General features: G+C 35.4%; 1 protein-coding gene across 1 annotated transcript in view; it reads left to right on the top strand.

The window, feature by feature from the left end:
• PDE1A (phosphodiesterase 1A) overlaps window positions 1-18497 on the top strand; it is a gene marked incomplete at its 3' end in the record, with an annotated part of 35471 nt that extends 16974 nt beyond the window's left edge. The window contains exons 6-9 of the mRNA XM_008054389.2: window positions 4690-4790; window positions 13899-14024; window positions 18169-18270; window positions 18377-18497. Of these exons, the coding sequence (XP_008052580.1) occupies window positions 4690-4790; window positions 13899-14024; window positions 18169-18270; window positions 18377-18497 (450 nt within the window). The remainder of the gene's footprint in view (window positions 1-4689; window positions 4791-13898; window positions 14025-18168; window positions 18271-18376) is intronic.
• Window positions 18498-18968: the final 471 nt, after the last annotated feature.

Below are 18968 nucleotides of genomic sequence, written 5' to 3'. Positions count from 1 at the left end.
GTGCTTCTGCCATTTTTTGTTTCACCTCTTCCACATCAACAAAATGTTTCCCTTTAAGGACTTTTTTCATCCAGGGAAACAAAAAAGAGCCACTTGGGCAAGATCAGGTGAATAGGGAGGGTAGAGCACAGGGGCCATGCTGTCTTTGGCCAAAAACTGCTGAACACTCAGTGTTGTGTTGACAGGTGCATTGTCATGGTGGAAGAACCAGTCAGTCACCTGTTTGCCACAACTTGAAATGTTTCTTCTAAAAACTGTGATGCAACCTTCTCAACACTTCCAGATAAAAAATTTTGTTGACAGTTTGATCCAGAGGAACATATTCCAAGTGTATGACAAAGAATCCACCCTCCAAATGATAACTCTTATTTTTTGGTGGGGTGCCCCCAAGTCAAAGCTCTATAAGCATCTATCCATTCATATATCCAGTTAAATTAGCTGGAAATTCTGCCCCTGAAGCCTTAGAAGTGTGTGTTCAGCTTATTGCTTCCCTTAAGCAATGAATGGACAGATTTGGGGTTGAATTCCTGCTCCGCCACAGACAGGTAAGTGACCTTTGAAATGTTGATCTAATTCTTTAGGACTCAGCTTTGTTATCTGCAATGTAAGGCTAAAAATATTTACCTAGAACGATAAATAAAATGATTATAAGAATTACAGGAGACCATCTAAATAAAGTGTCAGTTAATATTAGTTTCCCTTCTCTTTTTTTTTTTTCCCTGTCATTCATTATACATGCTATTAGTGGCAGTCAGAAACTTCTTAGAATATAATTTGATGACCGCCTATTTTAGAGTCAGTCTCCCTGAGCATTTCTCCAGACAAAATGCTACCTACATTTCTGATGAAACACAATGTCTGCATTGCTCATGATTCATCATTTTACCCCTTTATTTCTGCCTATTGGGAATCCAAAGAACCTCAGTTTTGTACTGACCACTGCTCCATCTGAAAGGAGTGATAGGATTCAGCCTCATTCTCTCTGGCTTGCCTTCATGAATCATTTGCAAAATCTATGAATGTAAGCACCCATTCTGAATTAGAATCCTCATTTGACACAAGCATAAAATGAATCAGCAGATAAGGAGCTAATAGTTCAAAATTCCACTTTCACTAATACACAATAGATGTGTTTTTTAATTAAGTGTGAAAGCTTAGTGGGTTTTTTTTCTTCCTAAAATACTTTGTAGTGAAACTTAACCATTAAAGGCCATAACATGGCAATAAATAAAAGAGATTCAAGGAAGAAGTACTGTTTATATGAGGCAGAGATTAATTAATATAAAAACAGGAAGAACCTTTATAATAAATTTTGTCAACTGGCAAGATAATTTCAAATACTTGTGAGCTAATCTCTAATTAAATTCCCTCTCTTATATCTTCACTTAATTACTGTTTAGTATTGTAGCTTCACATTCTATAAGATCATAGTGAATACTGAATGCTGCTTTTTTAAAACCATAGCTAAATCTGTCAATCCATAATTAGAACCAACAGAAATACTTTAGGAAAATAGATTTTTTTTTCAAGAAACAATCATCTTTAATAAAACGATGGGTTTTTTAGGGGTCAAAAACTGGTTTAACTTCAATTGCTATTCATTACATGGTGTTTAATTTCATGGTTTCATTGGGGACATTGGACGCTCAGATCCAGTTCAGTCTATAATACAGGCCATTAATAAGGTCACTTTCTTCCTTTCAATGGCACAATGAAATGCATCTATGGACATAGAACAGGTAGTTATATCAACTCCCTTTGGTTCTAAAAATTATTTCTTCTTCAGTCATCCAACTTTGAGGCATTTATCCTTGGACTGCAATCACTAAAGATATGGAAGCCATTAGTTTACAGATGTAATGTCTTAAATGATATATTTAAAGTAGTAAGTTTGGTAAAATGCCATTATTCTAGGTTTTTACTACATGACAAGACCTGTGATAGTCACTGTCATACATTAACTAAAAATCGACCTTTCAGACAACTCCTCAATCTCCCTACTGGGAATATACCCAGAAGAACTCAAATCACTCTATAAAAAAGATGCCTGCACATGTGTGTTTGTCACAGCACTGTCCACAGTAGCAAGAACATGGGATCAACTGTGTTGCCCATCAAAAGAGGACTGGATTAAAAAATGTGGTACATATACAAGATGGAATATTACATAGCCATAAAGAAGAATAAAATCACAGACTTCACAGCAACCTGGATGAACTTAGAGTCTATAATACTGTGTGATACTTTACAGAAACAAAGAACTGAGTATCACATGATCTCACTCATAAGCGGACCCTGAACAATTATCGTAATACTGTAAGAAAAGAATTGGCAGTAGCAGGAAACTGCCAGGAGGGGAGCAGGGAAGCTGGATTGGTAGTAGTGGGAATCTGCCTGGGGAAGGGTGGGCACACCTCATCAACAAGGGTAACTGCATAATGAATTTGTATACCTAATGTTGAATTATACTCCACATCTTAAAAAAAAAAATTCTCAGGGAGTTTCACTAATCCCATTTTTATGGGAACTGTAGCTGAGAGGATAAATAACTTATTTTCCTGAGGATTGACAGAGGTTTAAAAACCAGAATTGAGCCGGACTCGGTGGCTCAGCCTGTAATCTCGCACCTTTGGGAGGCTGAGGTGAATGGATTGCCTGAGCCCGCGGGTTCGAGACCCGCCTGGGCAACTTGGTGAGACCTCATCTCTACAATAAATCAAAAAATTAGCCGGGTGTGGTAGCACGCACCTGTAGTTCCAGCTACTTGGAAGGCTGAGGCAGAAGGATTGCCGGAGCCCAGCAGGTCCAGGCTGCAGTGGCCACTGCACTCCAGTCTGGGCGACAGAGTGAGACTCCAACTCGGAAAAAAAAAAAAAAAAACCAGGATTGTCTGATTCCACCATCTCTTTCCACTACTTCCTACTACTGCCTTCTAATTCAAAACTAGTGAAATTCAATTCAACAAACAAATACCAAGTTCTTGATATGTGCAAAATATCACGATGAGTTTTGTGAAGGGAGCTAAGATTAAAAAATCCATGCCTTTGGCAACTATGAGATTTTGCAGTTGTTACCTCCTTCATTTTTGATTCATTGACCTACAGTGGCTTCCTCTTGCTTTTACACAAAATCCAAATGTATATCTCTAATCAAGATAGTACAACACCGTGGGTTCGAGACCTGCCTGGGCAGCGAGACCTCATCTCTACAATAAATCAAAAAAAAAAAAATCAGCTGGGCGTGGTAGCACACGCCTGTAATTCCGGCTACTCGGAAGGCTGAGGCGGAAGGATCGCCGGAGCCCAGCAGGTCGAGGCTGCGGTGGCTGGGAGTGGCCACTGCACTCCAGTCTGGGCGACAGAGTGAGACTCCAACTCAAAAATAAATAAATCAATAAATCAATAAATAAAAGATAGTACAACAATGTTTCCCATGCTCCCCAAGCTCTTGTCATTTCATTTCACTTGACTCTCCAACACAATTGTAACAATTCTGTTTCAATACAGGCCCCTATAGTGTCATTCTACATTTGTTCTTTCCGTTTAAATCCCTGTACCATGTCAATCTTCGTCCATTCTTTTTCCAAGATCTATTGCCACCAAATAAATAACCTTCCTATCTGCACTTAGATTATTATTTATTCACGAACACATGATAGCCTTCTCTTATTATGTGCAAGGTCTTTGATTGTTTTACATATATGGAATAAGACCACTAAAAGTGGGCTCCCTATCATTTTGGGTTTTCCATTTGTACCATCAAGTATCATCTACTCTCAGTGTTGTCCAAAAGAACTTGCTGTGATTATGGAAATGCTTTGTGTCTTTGCTGTTCTATATGGTAACCACTTGTCACATGGGTCTAGTGAGTTTGTAAAATGTGGCTAGTATAACTGGGAAAGTGAATTTAATTTTACTTTATTTTAATTTAAATGGCCAGATGTGGTTACCATATAGGACAATACAGTAAAAGTGTTTTACAAAATGTGAATGATGAAAAACTATTGAATTATTTACAAATGAACTTATGATAGTAGAGAAATTTTGTTAAGCCATCTAGTTAGTAAGAGAAAGATCAATGTATATGAAGCAGATGGCCCTGGATTTTATCTGAAAGCATTTATTTTTTTCTTTATCATTTTGAGGTTAATTGTATAGTCATATGAGTTATGAGTAGAAAATGTGAATTTCACAAACTTTCCTAAATCTTTAAATATAAAAATGAAGTTAATTTCTATAATGAGTAAAACATGTATTTTCAATTTTTAGATGAAAAATTTTCTCATAGTGGGTCTTCTACAATGCTTAGGCTAAAATACATTTCGGTGATATGTAAACTATATGTTAAAAATTACTAAACTGTAATTGATTTCATAAGAACTCAAAAGGGCAATAAGTTCAAAATCTGGTCCAACTTCTCCTTTTAAGTAAGAGAAAACTACTTCTTTTTCAATTAGCAAGAATAATTATATTTTGAATTTGGAGCTCATAAAGCCATAAAACAATTATTGAGCTCATGACATATCTATTATACACAATTAATGGAGGTGAAATAGAAAGAAAACAATTAAAATAAATAAGAAATAATATTTTATGATTACATAAACTGAATGAACTGAAAATCTTTTTGGTAGACAAGAAAAATAGCCTCCACTTTCTAAATATGATGGGTTTTTCTTTCATTTGCTAGCACTGGCTTACTGAACTGGAAATTTTAGCAATGGTTTTTGCTGCTGCCATTCATGATTATGAGCATACAGGGACTACAAACAACTTTCACATTCAGACAAAGTAAGTATAAAATGTATATCTCTTATAAGTAAAAATTTGAAATTCATTTTTCTTTATATTATTACTTAAAGATAATTTTTAAAAACAACACAAATTCTAATAAGTATAGTTTTAATGGAATTTTACAAAACTTTCTTATATCGTAAACACTTAAGTCAATCAACTCTCATTTTACAAGAGTATTGTATATTGTATTTTGTGGAAATTTTAGTAATTTAAGGAATATGAAAATGCATAAGACAGCATCTCTCTGCCCAAAACTTACACTGTGAACTACCATACAAGTCAGATATCTATTCACAGAGAAAAATCTTGCAATTTATTGGTTTTGTATCATTATGTATTTGAAAGTAATAAACTTCACTTCTGAATACCTGAAATCAAAGAAATCTCATTTTTGGGCAGCATGAAGTATTAAATTTAAAATAATTGGAAAGTGAGATTTTTAAAAATGATGATTATAATGGTAGTTATTTGAATCAAATACCAGACTGGAAGAGTATTAGTCTGCTACGGTTACCATAATCAAATACCACAGAATGGGTGGCTTAAATAACACAAATTTAGTTTCTCACAATTATGAAGACTGAGAGGTCAAGATCAAGATATCAGCAGGTTTGTTTTTTTTCTGTTTTTCCTTGATTTGGAGACAACCACCTTTTCCCTCACTGAGTCTTTTCTCTGGGCACATGCACCCCTAGTGCCGCTTTCTCTTCTTATTAGAACACCATACATACCGGACTAGGGTCCCATCCTCATTATCTCATTTTATCTTAATTACATCCTTAATGGTCCTTTCTCTAAAGACACCCACATTGGGGCTTAGAGCTTCAATATATGAATTGTAAGGGAGACATAATTCAGTCAGTAACAGGAAGGGATCCTAAGCTCTTTTTAGTTAGGCAGAAAAGTCAGTACCTGAGAGGCAGGATTTGGTGTAAGGGCCAATAGGATGTATTCATTTTATATATGTGGGATTCTGAAATTTCTCTAAGTTTTTTACTAGTCAGGATGCTTAACAAGGAGATTAAGTTAAGAAACTGATGTCTCTCTGGAGCCACTGTAGAAACTTCTATTATTGTACAGAGAAAACTAAACCTGGTTGTTTTTTGTTTGTTCATTTTTTTTATTAATAGACTTTATTTTTCCTCCTTTTTATTCTGGGAAACACTAATTCATTTGAATGTCTCCTTAGTTTTGACTTTTCCAAAATATAATATCATTGAAATTATATAATAAATAGTCTTTTCAGTCTGGTTTCTTTCACTTAGCAATAAGTGTTTAAGTATCCTCCATGTCCTTTCATTGTTGATAACTTGTTTCTTCCTATTGCTGAAAATATTTCATTGTATGTCTATACCACAGTTTGTATATCTATTTTGCTATTGAAGGACATCTTAGTTGTTTCCAGTTTTGGGCACTTATACATAGTGCTGCTATAAGCATACATGTTCATGTTTTTGTGTAGTCAGGTCACTTATTTTTGGAATAGAAATATTTTATCAACTTATTTTTTCAGATAGAAGGAGTGAGTCTTTTGATGTGGGGAGTATAGAAACAGTTTTTTAAAAATACTAGGCATTTTAAAATTTAAAGTGACCCTAAGGTGACTGAAATCCACTTTATAGATAATCTGGTCTAAGCCTCACAGTCTAAGAAGAAGAGAAAACAAAGATTTCAAGAGGTGAACTGCCCTATCTATAAACATATGGTCAGGGGATAGCAGGGGCAAGATTGGGAAGTTGAGAAGAGGGACACGCACTCTTAATCCAGTTCTTTATCCAACTGCTTCCATGGCCAGAGACAGACACATGATGGTTCAAGTCTTTTATAGCCTGCAATGGGATGGGCTGACACATTGTAGCTCCTTGTTGGAGACAGAGGAAGAGTTAAAATTTGAACAGTGGAATGTTGGGGAAGGCATTCTAACTATCTCTGGCATGGAGGAAACCCCAGCATCCCCCAGACTGACATAGAATGAAGCAGGCAGGAAAACCTTGTAGTCTGGTTGTGTGACAGGAATATTATTAATCTACACATATTTGCAAAGTATAGGGAGTTGTTCTGCTTTTATTTGTATTAAATAGCAAAGGAAAAGAAGACTATACAGATCATTTTTGCTTATCAAATTCTCTTTACATACATTGAATACACAACGAGGATGATTTTTTATTACAGATAGCTCATTACTGAATTGGTCTCTGTAGAAAGCAACAGTCTTAGGGATTTGAGAAGGGAGCAAGTGATTGGTCACCAGTGATTACTCTTTTGCCTTTCTACTTTGAAAAGTGAAAGCAATGGGCTGGCCCTTCCCAGTAACAGTGTTAGATCATCACTTCCAAATTTTTTCTTTTATTACTCATCTGCAACTGGATGAAGAGTCCCAATATACTTTGGGCTGTGATGGAGGAGGAGGAGAAGGAGGAGGAAAAGGAGGAGAAGAAGAGAAGGAAGAGGAGGAAAATGAAAAGGAAGAGGACAGGAGGGGAAAGAGGAAGAATGAATCTTTTCTATTTTATACTGAAAAACAGTATAAAAAAGGAAAAATTGTTTAAAAGAGTCAATTACTTCATGCATTTATTTTACATGACCTTGAAAAGTCCATGAACAAAAATGTTGTGGTGACCAAAATTCAACAACATAATATGCTTTTTAACTTTCACTATTGCCTTCACATTATGTCCAAGAAGAAGTAATATTATATGTCATCGGCATCAATAATTCTATTTTATCTTATATTATTCATTGTTACATGAATTTAGAATGCTTTTCTAATATGAAATGCATCACTGCATAATGAAAAATGACTAAAATATAATTTAGAACATAGGACAAGACTAGATTTGAGTTCACTACAGATATTATAAAGCAAAAAAATCCTTGAAAGTGTAAATAAATGGAAATAATTTCCTCTTTGTGAAAAGAAAATGCCAAGCTACATGTTACCATGGATACTGAATGTTGCGCAGAGTCTGTTCTTTTCTTAGCAGTCAAAGACCATCTCAAACATCAGGACCATGCTGGATTCTCAGCATCCTTGTTAGAATTATAAGACAAAACCATGCATACTTTACCTCAATTAATCCTATTTCAAAAACATACCTTTGCTTGTTTTGAAAGGAGAGACAGGCATACTTGAGGCTATATCATGTAATAATCCTGACAAGACTTCTATGACTAGATTTGGGGCCACATGATGCAAATTATGTTATTAGAAAATTTCTCCCACGGCTTCATCAAACTTCTGGAAATGTGCATAATGTTTTTCTGAGGCAAGATCTATTTAAGAATCTCTTCAACAAAGTTTACATGTATGCCTTTCTAGTTCAGATTTCTATGTATTGAGTTATGATTATTGATTAGAAATTTTTTGACTTAATTGAGATTATTTTTTTAAAGTCCTTTTTAGAGATATGTGCCATTAGCTAAATACATATGTTATTTTACCATTATGACTATACTAGAAACAAAAGAGAAAGTAATTATTCTAGTGCCTGGTAGGTTATTTCTCACATGTTGCATTAGTAATAAAGCTTGGTTCATCTGGCAGACTATCAGATACAGATCTTAGACAGGCTGCTTGCAGCAGATGTCAGATTTCTTTAGTTTTCTTTTTCTTTAATAAATTTTTATACATATATGGTATAAAACATGATGTTATGAGATACAGATAGGTGGAAAAATGATTGCTATAGTGAAACAAATTAACATAGTCATTATCTCACATAGCTATGCAATTTTTTGTTGTTGTTTTGTGGCAACCTTAGTTCTTTATTTTGTCCTTGTCTGCTCTTCAGTCAACATTCAGTGGCAGGGCTAGTGCTAGGTTGAAACTTAGACTCTACCCACAGAAAAACCTGAAACAGTAAGTATGGAGTGAAGTAGTTTTACACCTGACAGTGTGTGTATCTACTAGGAGGAAGGGAAATAAGAAAAGTATGGGTATTGGGGACTTGATAGCAAAGTTGCTACAGGTCTCAACTTGACTTTCCTTTTGCTATTTTTGCTGTCTGGCTCCAACTTGCCAACTTATATGAATTCTTCACAATTTTAAGACATTGAACATAGTGGTTCTACTCCCATTCCACACTTGCATAATGATCTGGCAACTAGGAGGATAGAGGAAGGCGAAGCCAAGGCTTCATTATACAGATCTGAGAATGCTTAAATATTTCAAACTGTATGCTAGAATACCAAATTCATCAATGCAACTTGAGGTAGTTTATTTGATGGTCAAATTGTATGAAAATACAGACAGGTGATAAATAAAACCCTTCCCTTTATGTATTCATCATTTAAATAATGTCCATTATAAATTGGTAGTGAAACATATACTATATGTTTTTAAAAATATTCTCTATTGTAACTTAAAGCAAAAAGATCCTTAATATTCAAATTTAATTACAGCATTATAAGGGAGAAAAAAACTGGAATCACAAATAGATCGAATGATTTTCATCATCTCCTTCACCTGATACCCAAAGTAATTTTAGTTAAAAAGAACAGGGGAGAGCCGGGCTCGGTGGCTCAGCCTGTAATCCCGCGCCTTTGGGAGGCTGAGGTGAGTGGATTGCCTGAGCCTGCCGGTTCAAGACCCGCCTGGGCAGCGAGACCTCATCTCTACAATAAATCAAAAAATCAGCCGGGCGTGGTAGTGCAATGTCTGTAATTCTAGCTACTTGGAAGGCTGAGGCGGAAGGATCGCCGGAGCCCAGCAGGCGAGGTTGCGGTGGCCGGGAGCGGCCACTGCACTCCAGTCTGGGCGACAGAGTGAGACTCCAACTCAAAAAAAAAAAAAAAAAAGAACAGGGGTGAGCCGGGCTCGGTAGCTCAGCCTGTAATCTCGCGCCTTTGGGAGGCTGAGGTGAGTGGATTGCCTGAGCCTGAGGGTTCGAGACCCGCCTGGACAGCGAGACCTCATCTCCACAATAAATAAAAAAAAAAATCAGCCGGGTGTGGTAGCACATGCCTGTAGTTCCAGCTACTTGGAAGGCTGAGGCGGAAGGATCGCCAGAGCCCAGCAGGTCAAGGCTGCCGTGGCCGGGAGTGGCCACTGCACTCCAGTCTGGGCGACAGAGTGAGACTCAAAAAAAAAAAAAAAAAAAGAACTCAAAAAAAAAAAAAAAAAAGAACAGGGGTGGTAATCGGCTCTTTAAAAGGGACACAAAGGGGTTTATTAATTCACTGATTGAAGATGTTAGATATCTGTTTTTCTCCCTGGTATATCTAGAGTATTTCACAGATATCTAGATTACAAATTAAAAGGAAAAGGCATAAACACATTTAAACTAGGATAATGATAATTAAAAGAAAACTAAATATCACGACCAAGTGGGATTAACCCCGGTATGCAAGCTTAGTTCAACAGTCAAAATTCAATTAATGTAACCCATCACACCAATACATTACAGAAGGAAAAAAAATACATGAACTTATCAATAAATGCAGAAAAGGCATTTGACAAAATCTAACACACATTACCGATAAAAAAATTAATAAACAAGGAATAGAGCAGAAATTCCTCAACCTGATTAAAAAAAAAAATCTTCAAGTGTAGAATTGTGGTTATCAGGGACTGTAGTAGAGGTGATGGTTAAGGAGATGTTAGCCAAAAGATACAAAATTTCAGTCAGATATGAGGAATAAGTTTGAGAAAGCTATTGTACAATGTGGTGACTAGAGTTAATAACAACTAACTCTACTATTGCATTCTCAAAAAGATGCTAAGAGAGTAGATTTTAAGTGTTCTCATCTCAAAAATGGTAAGTTGTGAGGTAAAACATATGCTAATTAGCTTGGTTTAGGTCATTCCACAATGTAAAGATCAAGGCAAGGATGTCCCCTGTCACCACTGGTTTTCAACATCATATTGGAAGTCCATACAGGAAGTCCTGGATAATACAATTAGACAAGAAAAGGGGAAAAACAAGGTATGCAGATTGGGAAGGAAGAAATAACACTATCTTTGTTTGCAGATGATATTATTGTCTCCGTAGAAAATCCGAAAAAACCAACAAAAAAATCTCCTGGTGCTAATAAACAATTATATCAAGGTTGCAGTATACAAGGTTAAAATGCAAAAGTAATTTGCTTTCCTATGTACCAGCAATGAACCAGTGGAATTTGAAATTGAAAGCACAAAGTCATTTGCATTATCACTCCTCAAAATGAAATATGTATAAATTTAACAAAATATATACAAAGTTTTATGAGAAAAACCACAAAACTCTAATGAAAGAAATAACAAATACAAAAATATTTCATGTCATGGATAGAAAGACTCAATATTGTCAAAATGTATGTTCTTCCCAAATTGATCTACAGATCTAATGCAATGTCAGTCGAAATTATTTATATGCTTATATTTATATTTTATTATATTGACAAAGTGACTCTAACAATATTGAAGAAGAACAAAGTTAGAAGACTGACACCACCTAACTTCACAACTTACTATAGAGCTATAGTAATCAAGACAGAGTGATATTGGTAACAGAATGAACAAATAGATCAATGCAAACAGAATAGAGAGCCCAGAAATGGACCCACAAAAACATAGTCAATTGATCTTTGACAAAGAAGTAAAAATACAATAGAACAAAAATAATTTTTAAAATAAATTGTTCTAGAACAACTGGACAGCCACATGCAAAAAAAATGAATCTAGACACAGACTTTTATGATATGAATGTCCCTCCCAGAATTCATCTGTTTAAAACCGACTATCCAATGTGACAATGTTGGAAGGTGGATCCTAAGGGAGGTGTTTAGGTCATGAGGGCTCTGCCTGTGTAAATAGATTAATACCATCATAGATGGGCTTGTGGAGTATGTTTGCTCTCCTGCGTTCTCTGCCCTTCTGCTATGCAGTGTCTTCTGCCATTTGATGATGGGACTTTCCAGCCTCCAGAACTGTGAGAAATAAATTTCTGTCTTTTTACACATTAGTCAGACTAAGATATTCTGTTATAATAGCACAAACATAATGCCGGGCTCGGTGGCTCAGCCTGTAATCCTGCGCCTTTGGGAGGCTGAGGTGAGTGGATTGCCTGAGTCCGTGGGTTCGAGACCCACCTGGGCAGGCGAGACCTCATCTCTACAATAAATCAAAAAATTAGCCGAGTGTGGTAGTTCCAGCTACTTGGAAGGCTGAGGCGGAAGGATTGCCAGAGCCCAGCAGGTCGAGGCTGCGGTGCCCGGGGGCGGCCACTGCACTCCAGTCTGGGCAACAGTGAGACTCCAACTCAAAAACAAAAAACAACAACAACAAAACCATATTAACACACAATCTTATACCCTCCACAAAAAATTAACTCAAGATGGATAACAGACTTAAAGGTAAAATACAAAACTATAAAACTCTTAGAAGATATCTGTTATCTAGAAAATTCAGATGATCTTGGATATGGTAATGACTTTTTAAATATAACATCAAAGGCAAAATCTATGAAAGAAAGAATTAATAAGCTGGACTTCACTAAAATTAAAAATTCATGCTCTGCCAAAAACACTGTTAAAAGGCTAGAAAGACAAGCCACAGACTGTGAGAAAATACTTGAAAAAGACATATCTGACAAAGAACTATTACTCAAAATATACAAAGAATGCTTAAAACTGAATAAGAAAAAAAAAACCTAATTCAAAAAATAGGGCTGGACACAGTAGCTTATGCTTATTATCTCAGCACTCTGAGAGGCTGAGGCAGGAAAATTACCTGAGACAGGGAGTTTAAGACTAGTCTGGGCAAAATAATGGGACCGCATCTCTACAAAAACAAAAAATTAGCTAGACATGGCAGGACTTTATATAGTCTCTGCTCCTCACAAGCCTGAAGATTACTTGAGCTCAGAATTTCAAGGCTGTAATCAGCTATTATCAGGCCATTGCATTCCAGTCTGGACAACAGAGTGAGACCTTATTGCAAAGGTCTCACTCTTTTATGCAAAAAATAAAAATAAAAATAAAAAAAGCTAAAGACTTTATCAGACACCTCAGCAAAGAATACACAGACAGGAAATAAGCATATGAAAAGATGTTCCATATCATATGTCATCAGAGAAATGCAAATTAAAACAGCCATGAGATACCACGACGCACCTATTAGAGTTGCCAAAATCCAGAACACAGTCAACACCAAATGCTGGTGTAGATGTGGAGTAACAAGAAGTCTCCTTCATTGCTGGTGGGAATGCAAAATGGTACAGCCACTTTGCAAGACAGTTGGGTAGTTTCTTACAAAACTGAACCTACTCTTGCTATAAGATCCATCAGTTGTACTCCTTGGTATTTACCTAAAAGAGTGGAAAACTTATTGAAATTGCACACAGATGCTTATAGTAGCTTTATTCATTATTGTCAAAACTTGGAAGCAATCATGATGTCTTTCAGTAGATGAAAGGGAAAATTGCGGTACATATAGTCAATGAAACATTATTTAGTGCTAAAAAGAAATTAGCTATTGATCCATGGAAAGACATGGAGGAAACTTAACTGTATATTACTAAGTAAAGGAGATAATCTGAAACAGTTACATATTATATGATTTCACCTATAGGACATTTTGAAAATGAAAAAACTATGGAGATAGTAAAACATCAATGTTACCAGAGGTGAGGGAGAGAAAGGAATGAACAGCTGGAGCACAGAGAGTTTTTAGGGCAGTGAAGCTAAAATGTTTGGTACTATCATGGTAAATATATGTCATTATATGTCTGTCCAAACCCAAAGAAAGTTCAACACCAAGATTGAACCCTTAGGTAAACTGTGGACATTGGGTGATAATGATGTGTCAGTGTAGGTTTATCAATTGTAACAAAACTACCACTACCACTGTTGGTAATGGGGGAGGTGATGCATATGTGGTGGCAAAAGATATATGGGAAATCTTTATACTTTCTGCAATTTTGCTGTGAACCTAAAACTGCCCTAAGAATAAAATTTATATGAAATTTTAAAATATCATACAGTAAAAAAGCAAGTACCTCCATAATTTTGTGTTCAATTATAGGAGTTTTATCGATGAGATAACTTAAAACTTGAGTATTTTTTAATTAAATATCCATGAAATTTGAAGAAATCCTCTACTGTGTATTTGTTTTTAACTCTTAGGTCAGATGTTGCCATTTTGTATAATGATCGTTCTGTCCTTGAGAATCACCATGTGAGTGCAGCTTATCGACTTATGCAAGAAGAGGAAATGAATATCTTGGTAAATGTATCCAAAGATGATTGGAGGTGAGTTTCAGAGGAAACTTAGAGGAAATTTTATTTCAGGAAAAGAATAAAATATATGATTAAAAGTAAAGAAAACAGGTGAAAGTCAATGCCTTCCCCATACTACAAACTCAATTACTGTTGACTGGATGACTCTGAGAAAGATTAGTACCTAGAAGACTGTTCAGGAGCCAGACTCTGGTAGGTGGACCTAAAATTATTTCCAAGTCAACTCAATATTCATGTGCATAGATAAGACCACATACCACACAGCAAATATTTTAAGGTACATAATTATACAATCTCTGGAATGGAGTTCTGCTCAATTTGTACCAATATGTGGTCTTACATAAATTCAAATTTTCAGCATCATACAAAATTTTTCATATATATATTTTTATCTTTCTATATGTAGAGTTCAGTTTTTTTAAATTCAAACATTTTGGGAAAAATACAAATATACCAAAATGACACAAGTGTAGAGGGAACCCTTACATGTCTTTCCAAAGCATCTGTTTGCTTTAAAAAATTACATGTTATGGTGATACTTGTTGCCATGTAAGGAAAAATAACAAGATGCTTCCCTATCACTCTGCGTAACCTTTTCTCCTTTCTTCTTGATCCTTGGGTTATCATCCTCTTCACTTCACTATAGGGTTACCAGATTTAGCAAATAAAACAAAAGTCGTCAATCAATTGAATTTCAGATAAGCATAGAATCTTTTTAGTGTATGTCCCTAATATTCTATGAGATAAAATAATGCTAAGGAAAAAAAAAAAAAGCCCGTGTTTATCTTTAACAAAGATCTTGTTAAAAGTCAGTTAATGAACTGGAAAGGGTTTCAAATGTAAATATCAAAGGGTTTTTTTTGTCTTTCAATTTTTGTTTTTAAAATCAAGGTAAAAAGAAGAATTCAAAAAAGAAAACTGATAAGAGCCACCATTTAAACATAAAAACAAAACATAAAAGATAAAATGGGGTTTCAAATAAGCCTTAATTTCTCATGACTACTTCTCCAAATTTTCAAAGCTCTCTGGTTTTTGCAAGACCAATTTCAACATGTGGGCTCATTTTTCAACTGTAGAAAATGCTATGGGGGGTGGGGGGAGGTGGCACTTTGTTTTGAGGACCCAATTCATCCCTTTCATTTTACAGTTGACCCTTGAACAACGTGGAGTTTAAGGATGCTGAGCCTCTACTCAGTCAAAAATCCACATATAACTTTTGACTTCTCAAAGACTTGACTACTGATAGCCTACTGTTGACTGGAAGCCTTATCAAGAGCATTAACAGTTGATCAACATGTTTTTTGGTGTTATATGTATTATATACTATATTCTGACAATAATGTAAGCTAGAGAAAAGAAAATGCTATTAAAATTATAAGGAAAAGAAAACATATTTACTATTTATTAGGTGCAAGTGGATCATCCTCCTTTAGGAAAGGTCTTCATGTCCATCATCCTCACACTGAACAGGCTGAGGAGGAAGAGGAAGAGGAAGGGCTGGTATTGCTATCTCACAGGTGGCAGAGTCAGAAGAAAATCTGCATAGAAGTGGACCCGTGTAATTCAAGCCTGTGTTGTTCAAGTGACAACTGTATTCTGCAGGAAACAGTAGTCCAAGAGGATTTACAGTTTAGGAATGTCAGGATCTAATTTTAAAAGGATTTTAAAGTGACTATTACTGAGCTATGTGTAGACTAGATGGGCAAAGGTAGAAATAGAAAGACAAGTTTTGAGATATTTCCTAAAATCCAAGAGAAAAATTGTTTACATCTAGAGCATTAGGGTTTTTAAAATCAATGATTATCATTTCCAGAGTAATATTTATAATATTAATTTTTGGTCAGATTCAGTGGCTCAGCCTGTAGTCCCAGCACTTTGGGAGGCTGAGGCAAGTCAATTGCCTGAGCCCGCAGGTTGGAGACCAGCCCAGGCAACTTGGTGAGACCTTGTCGCTACAATAAGTCAAAAAATTAGCCGGGTGCGGTAGTGCACATCTGTAGTTACGCCTACTTGGAAGGCTGAGGCGGAAGGATTGCTGGAGCCCGGCAGGTCGATGCTGGGTTGGCCATGAGTGTGCCACGGCACTATAGCCTGGGAGACAGAGACTCCAACTCAATATATATGAAATATATAAAATATTAATTTTGTTCTTTCTTTGAATGAAACATTTTCTTTCTCAAAATTGACTTTGTTCCTATTTCAATACATATTATTTCTTATTTTATTTTGCTCTTTACCACTTTTAGCATTTTATTCTAATAATTTATTGCTGTAATATTTTTAAAATCTCTGGGAACTTCAGAGTCATCTTAACTGAATGTTTGAATAGAATTGCTTAATAAATACTATGCATATCATATAGATTGTATAATTTACTAGATCAAACACTTTCAAAAAATCTACTATATCCTTGGTAACATTTTACTAAGAATTATAAAATGGATATCTTCTGTAGGTTTTCTGTTTGCTTATCTCTGTTTATTTTTTAGAGTGCCTTAGTAAGAATAAATGCAATAATTTAAAAGGTTTAGTAAGATGATTTTATAAAATTAGTAACATTTTCCTTGTACACTATATTGCCCGTATTATTGATATTATTAGTTGATTGTTGATAATATCTAGCATTTACTGATAAACTAAGTGCTAAGCACAAAATATGTATTAAATTCTATAGATTTCATAAAGCTCTAGTCTCATTTTTCTTAGTTAACTTTTTTAAGTCACTATTCTAATATAGATGTTGTTATAATTTCAGAGAAGCCATGTAATTGAAAATAATTTTATTCACTGCTTTTAATGGCTTCTTTTCTCTTAATAGTTGAATAAAAGTATTGTAAGCAAGCTATTCAATATTATAAACAGTAAGCAAAGGATTAGTTTTCATGGTTCCCATCTAAAAAACAAATTAAGCACTTACCATTTTCAACAAAAACTTCCAATATGTTTTTTAAATTATCTGATCAGATCAGATCATATTTAGATAAAATATCTTTGACATAAGATCATAATTCGAGTGTCCTTCTCACCTTTCATTTAGCTTATCCTACTGGCCATATCACACAATGAAAATAAAATATTGTTTCTGTACAAGAGATTTTTTTTTAGCTTACCTGTACATAGCAAACAAGTGATTGTGGAACATGCCAGCTTTTGGTGGGGTGATTTATTTTCTAAGTGTGAGGATGAGTGATTTGTGCATAAGGTTTGTGATACGGTTACCATAGTCACAGCATTTTGCTTAAAGATTTCAGTATAACAATGACTCTGCCTATGTTACATATGGTCAGGCTCCAAAAACTTAAACAGAAAATTCACACTCCATCATCTTGGTTTTTCTGGGGTTCTCACGTGGAAGGTTGGAGTGGTCCAAGGTTGAATCTTATGTTTGCTGGGTGAGTCAATCTCCTCTGGTGGGAAATATTAATACCCTCTCAATGGGTAGTTATGAGGATTAAATGTCTTCATTTACATACAAAGCAACTAACTGCTAAAATGTTCTAATTACTCTGTGTGTGCGTGTATGTATGTGAGTGTATGAAAACATTTAATCCTCATAGTTCAGTGCCTGGACTGAATTAATACTAAATATATGTACTAGTTTTAGTAGTCGTTTTATTTTTGAAACATACAAAATGAAAAAGTAACAGAAAGAATCTTGAGAACCCATCCTCTTCTTATTTGTATCTCTTCCCTGAGACATTATACCTCTCAGCTTTGTTGGCCCTATGGGTTTAGGATAGTCTCATGACCCACTGGGCTGCTGGGTTACTTTTTTCCTCCCAAAACATTCAGCTACTGTATTTAGAATAGGATTTTCTTGAAAATAGCTAAGGATCCTTTCCGATAAAAAAGACAATATTTAGGAATGATGGGTGGAGGAGAGTTGTGGAGGTAAAGAGAAAGCATTAGTTCCTCCGGGAAGTGTTATTAATAACATCTTTCGCAGATCACGCTGCTGGTAACTTCTTAAATCTGTGAAAGTTAAAGGATAAAATAATGTTAGACTCTTGTGAGCACTTTCACACTTAAAACATAGCATCTTTTTGTGTTCCTATCCATTAAGAACAAAAAAATCTGATGAGTGATATTTAAGGAAATGTTTGACTTTAGAACAATAAAGGATCAAATGAACATTTCTCTTTTGATGGTTCTACAGGGACCTTCGGAACCTAGTGATTGAAATGGTTTTATCTACAGACATGTCAGGTCACTTCCAGCAAATTAAAAACATAAGAAACAGTTTGCAGCAGCCTGAAGGGTAGGTTATTTTCTTTTGCCATTTAAAAATTCTGTGGACTTTGATTCAGAAATACACTAATTGGCTACTTTGGCTTGATAATATAAGCATGTCCTTGGTTTGACAGGATTGACAGAGCCAAAACCATGTCCCTGATTCTTCACGCAGCAGATATCAGTCACCCAGCCAAATCCTGGAAGCTGCACTACCGGTGGACCATGGCTCTGATGGAGGAGTTTTTCCTACAGGTGCCCCTTTCACACTCCGTGCAAATGTTTCTGGAAATAGAGACTGTGCATATGAGCATACACTTTTTCTGTACAGAATCCAAGGCTTATGATTTACTATTATCAACTGACCACAATATACTATTGTTTTGGCAGAAGTTATTAATATTTCAGATAATGTATTAAATAATTCTATGTAGTGTAAATACATGTTTTTAACGAGAGTGAAGTCTTAGATCCAAGATGCCACTCTCAGGGAAAGAAAGAAATAGATAAAAATTGTTATCTGCTGTTAAGAGGTAAGTGCTAGAACAGTGACAGCAAATCACTTTCATAATAAAAGGGGAAGGGGGAAGATGTATAACACTCCTGCATAAATCTTGTTGGTCAGAATTTAGTCATATGTGCATAACTGAAATGGAGGCTGAGAAACACAATTTTTAGCTAGATAGACATAGGCCTAACAACAACAAAATCTACTGCTATATGAAA

The sequence above is a fragment of the Carlito syrichta genome, unplaced genomic scaffold, assembly GCF_000164805.1.
Source record: "Carlito syrichta isolate Samal-C Ts95f unplaced genomic scaffold, Tarsius_syrichta-2.0.1 Scaffold289924, whole genome shotgun sequence".
Lineage (NCBI taxonomy): Eukaryota > Metazoa > Chordata > Mammalia > Primates > Tarsiidae > Carlito > Carlito syrichta.
Note: the sequence above shows the minus strand (reverse complement) of the source record. Positions and strands in the feature narration are given on the sequence as shown.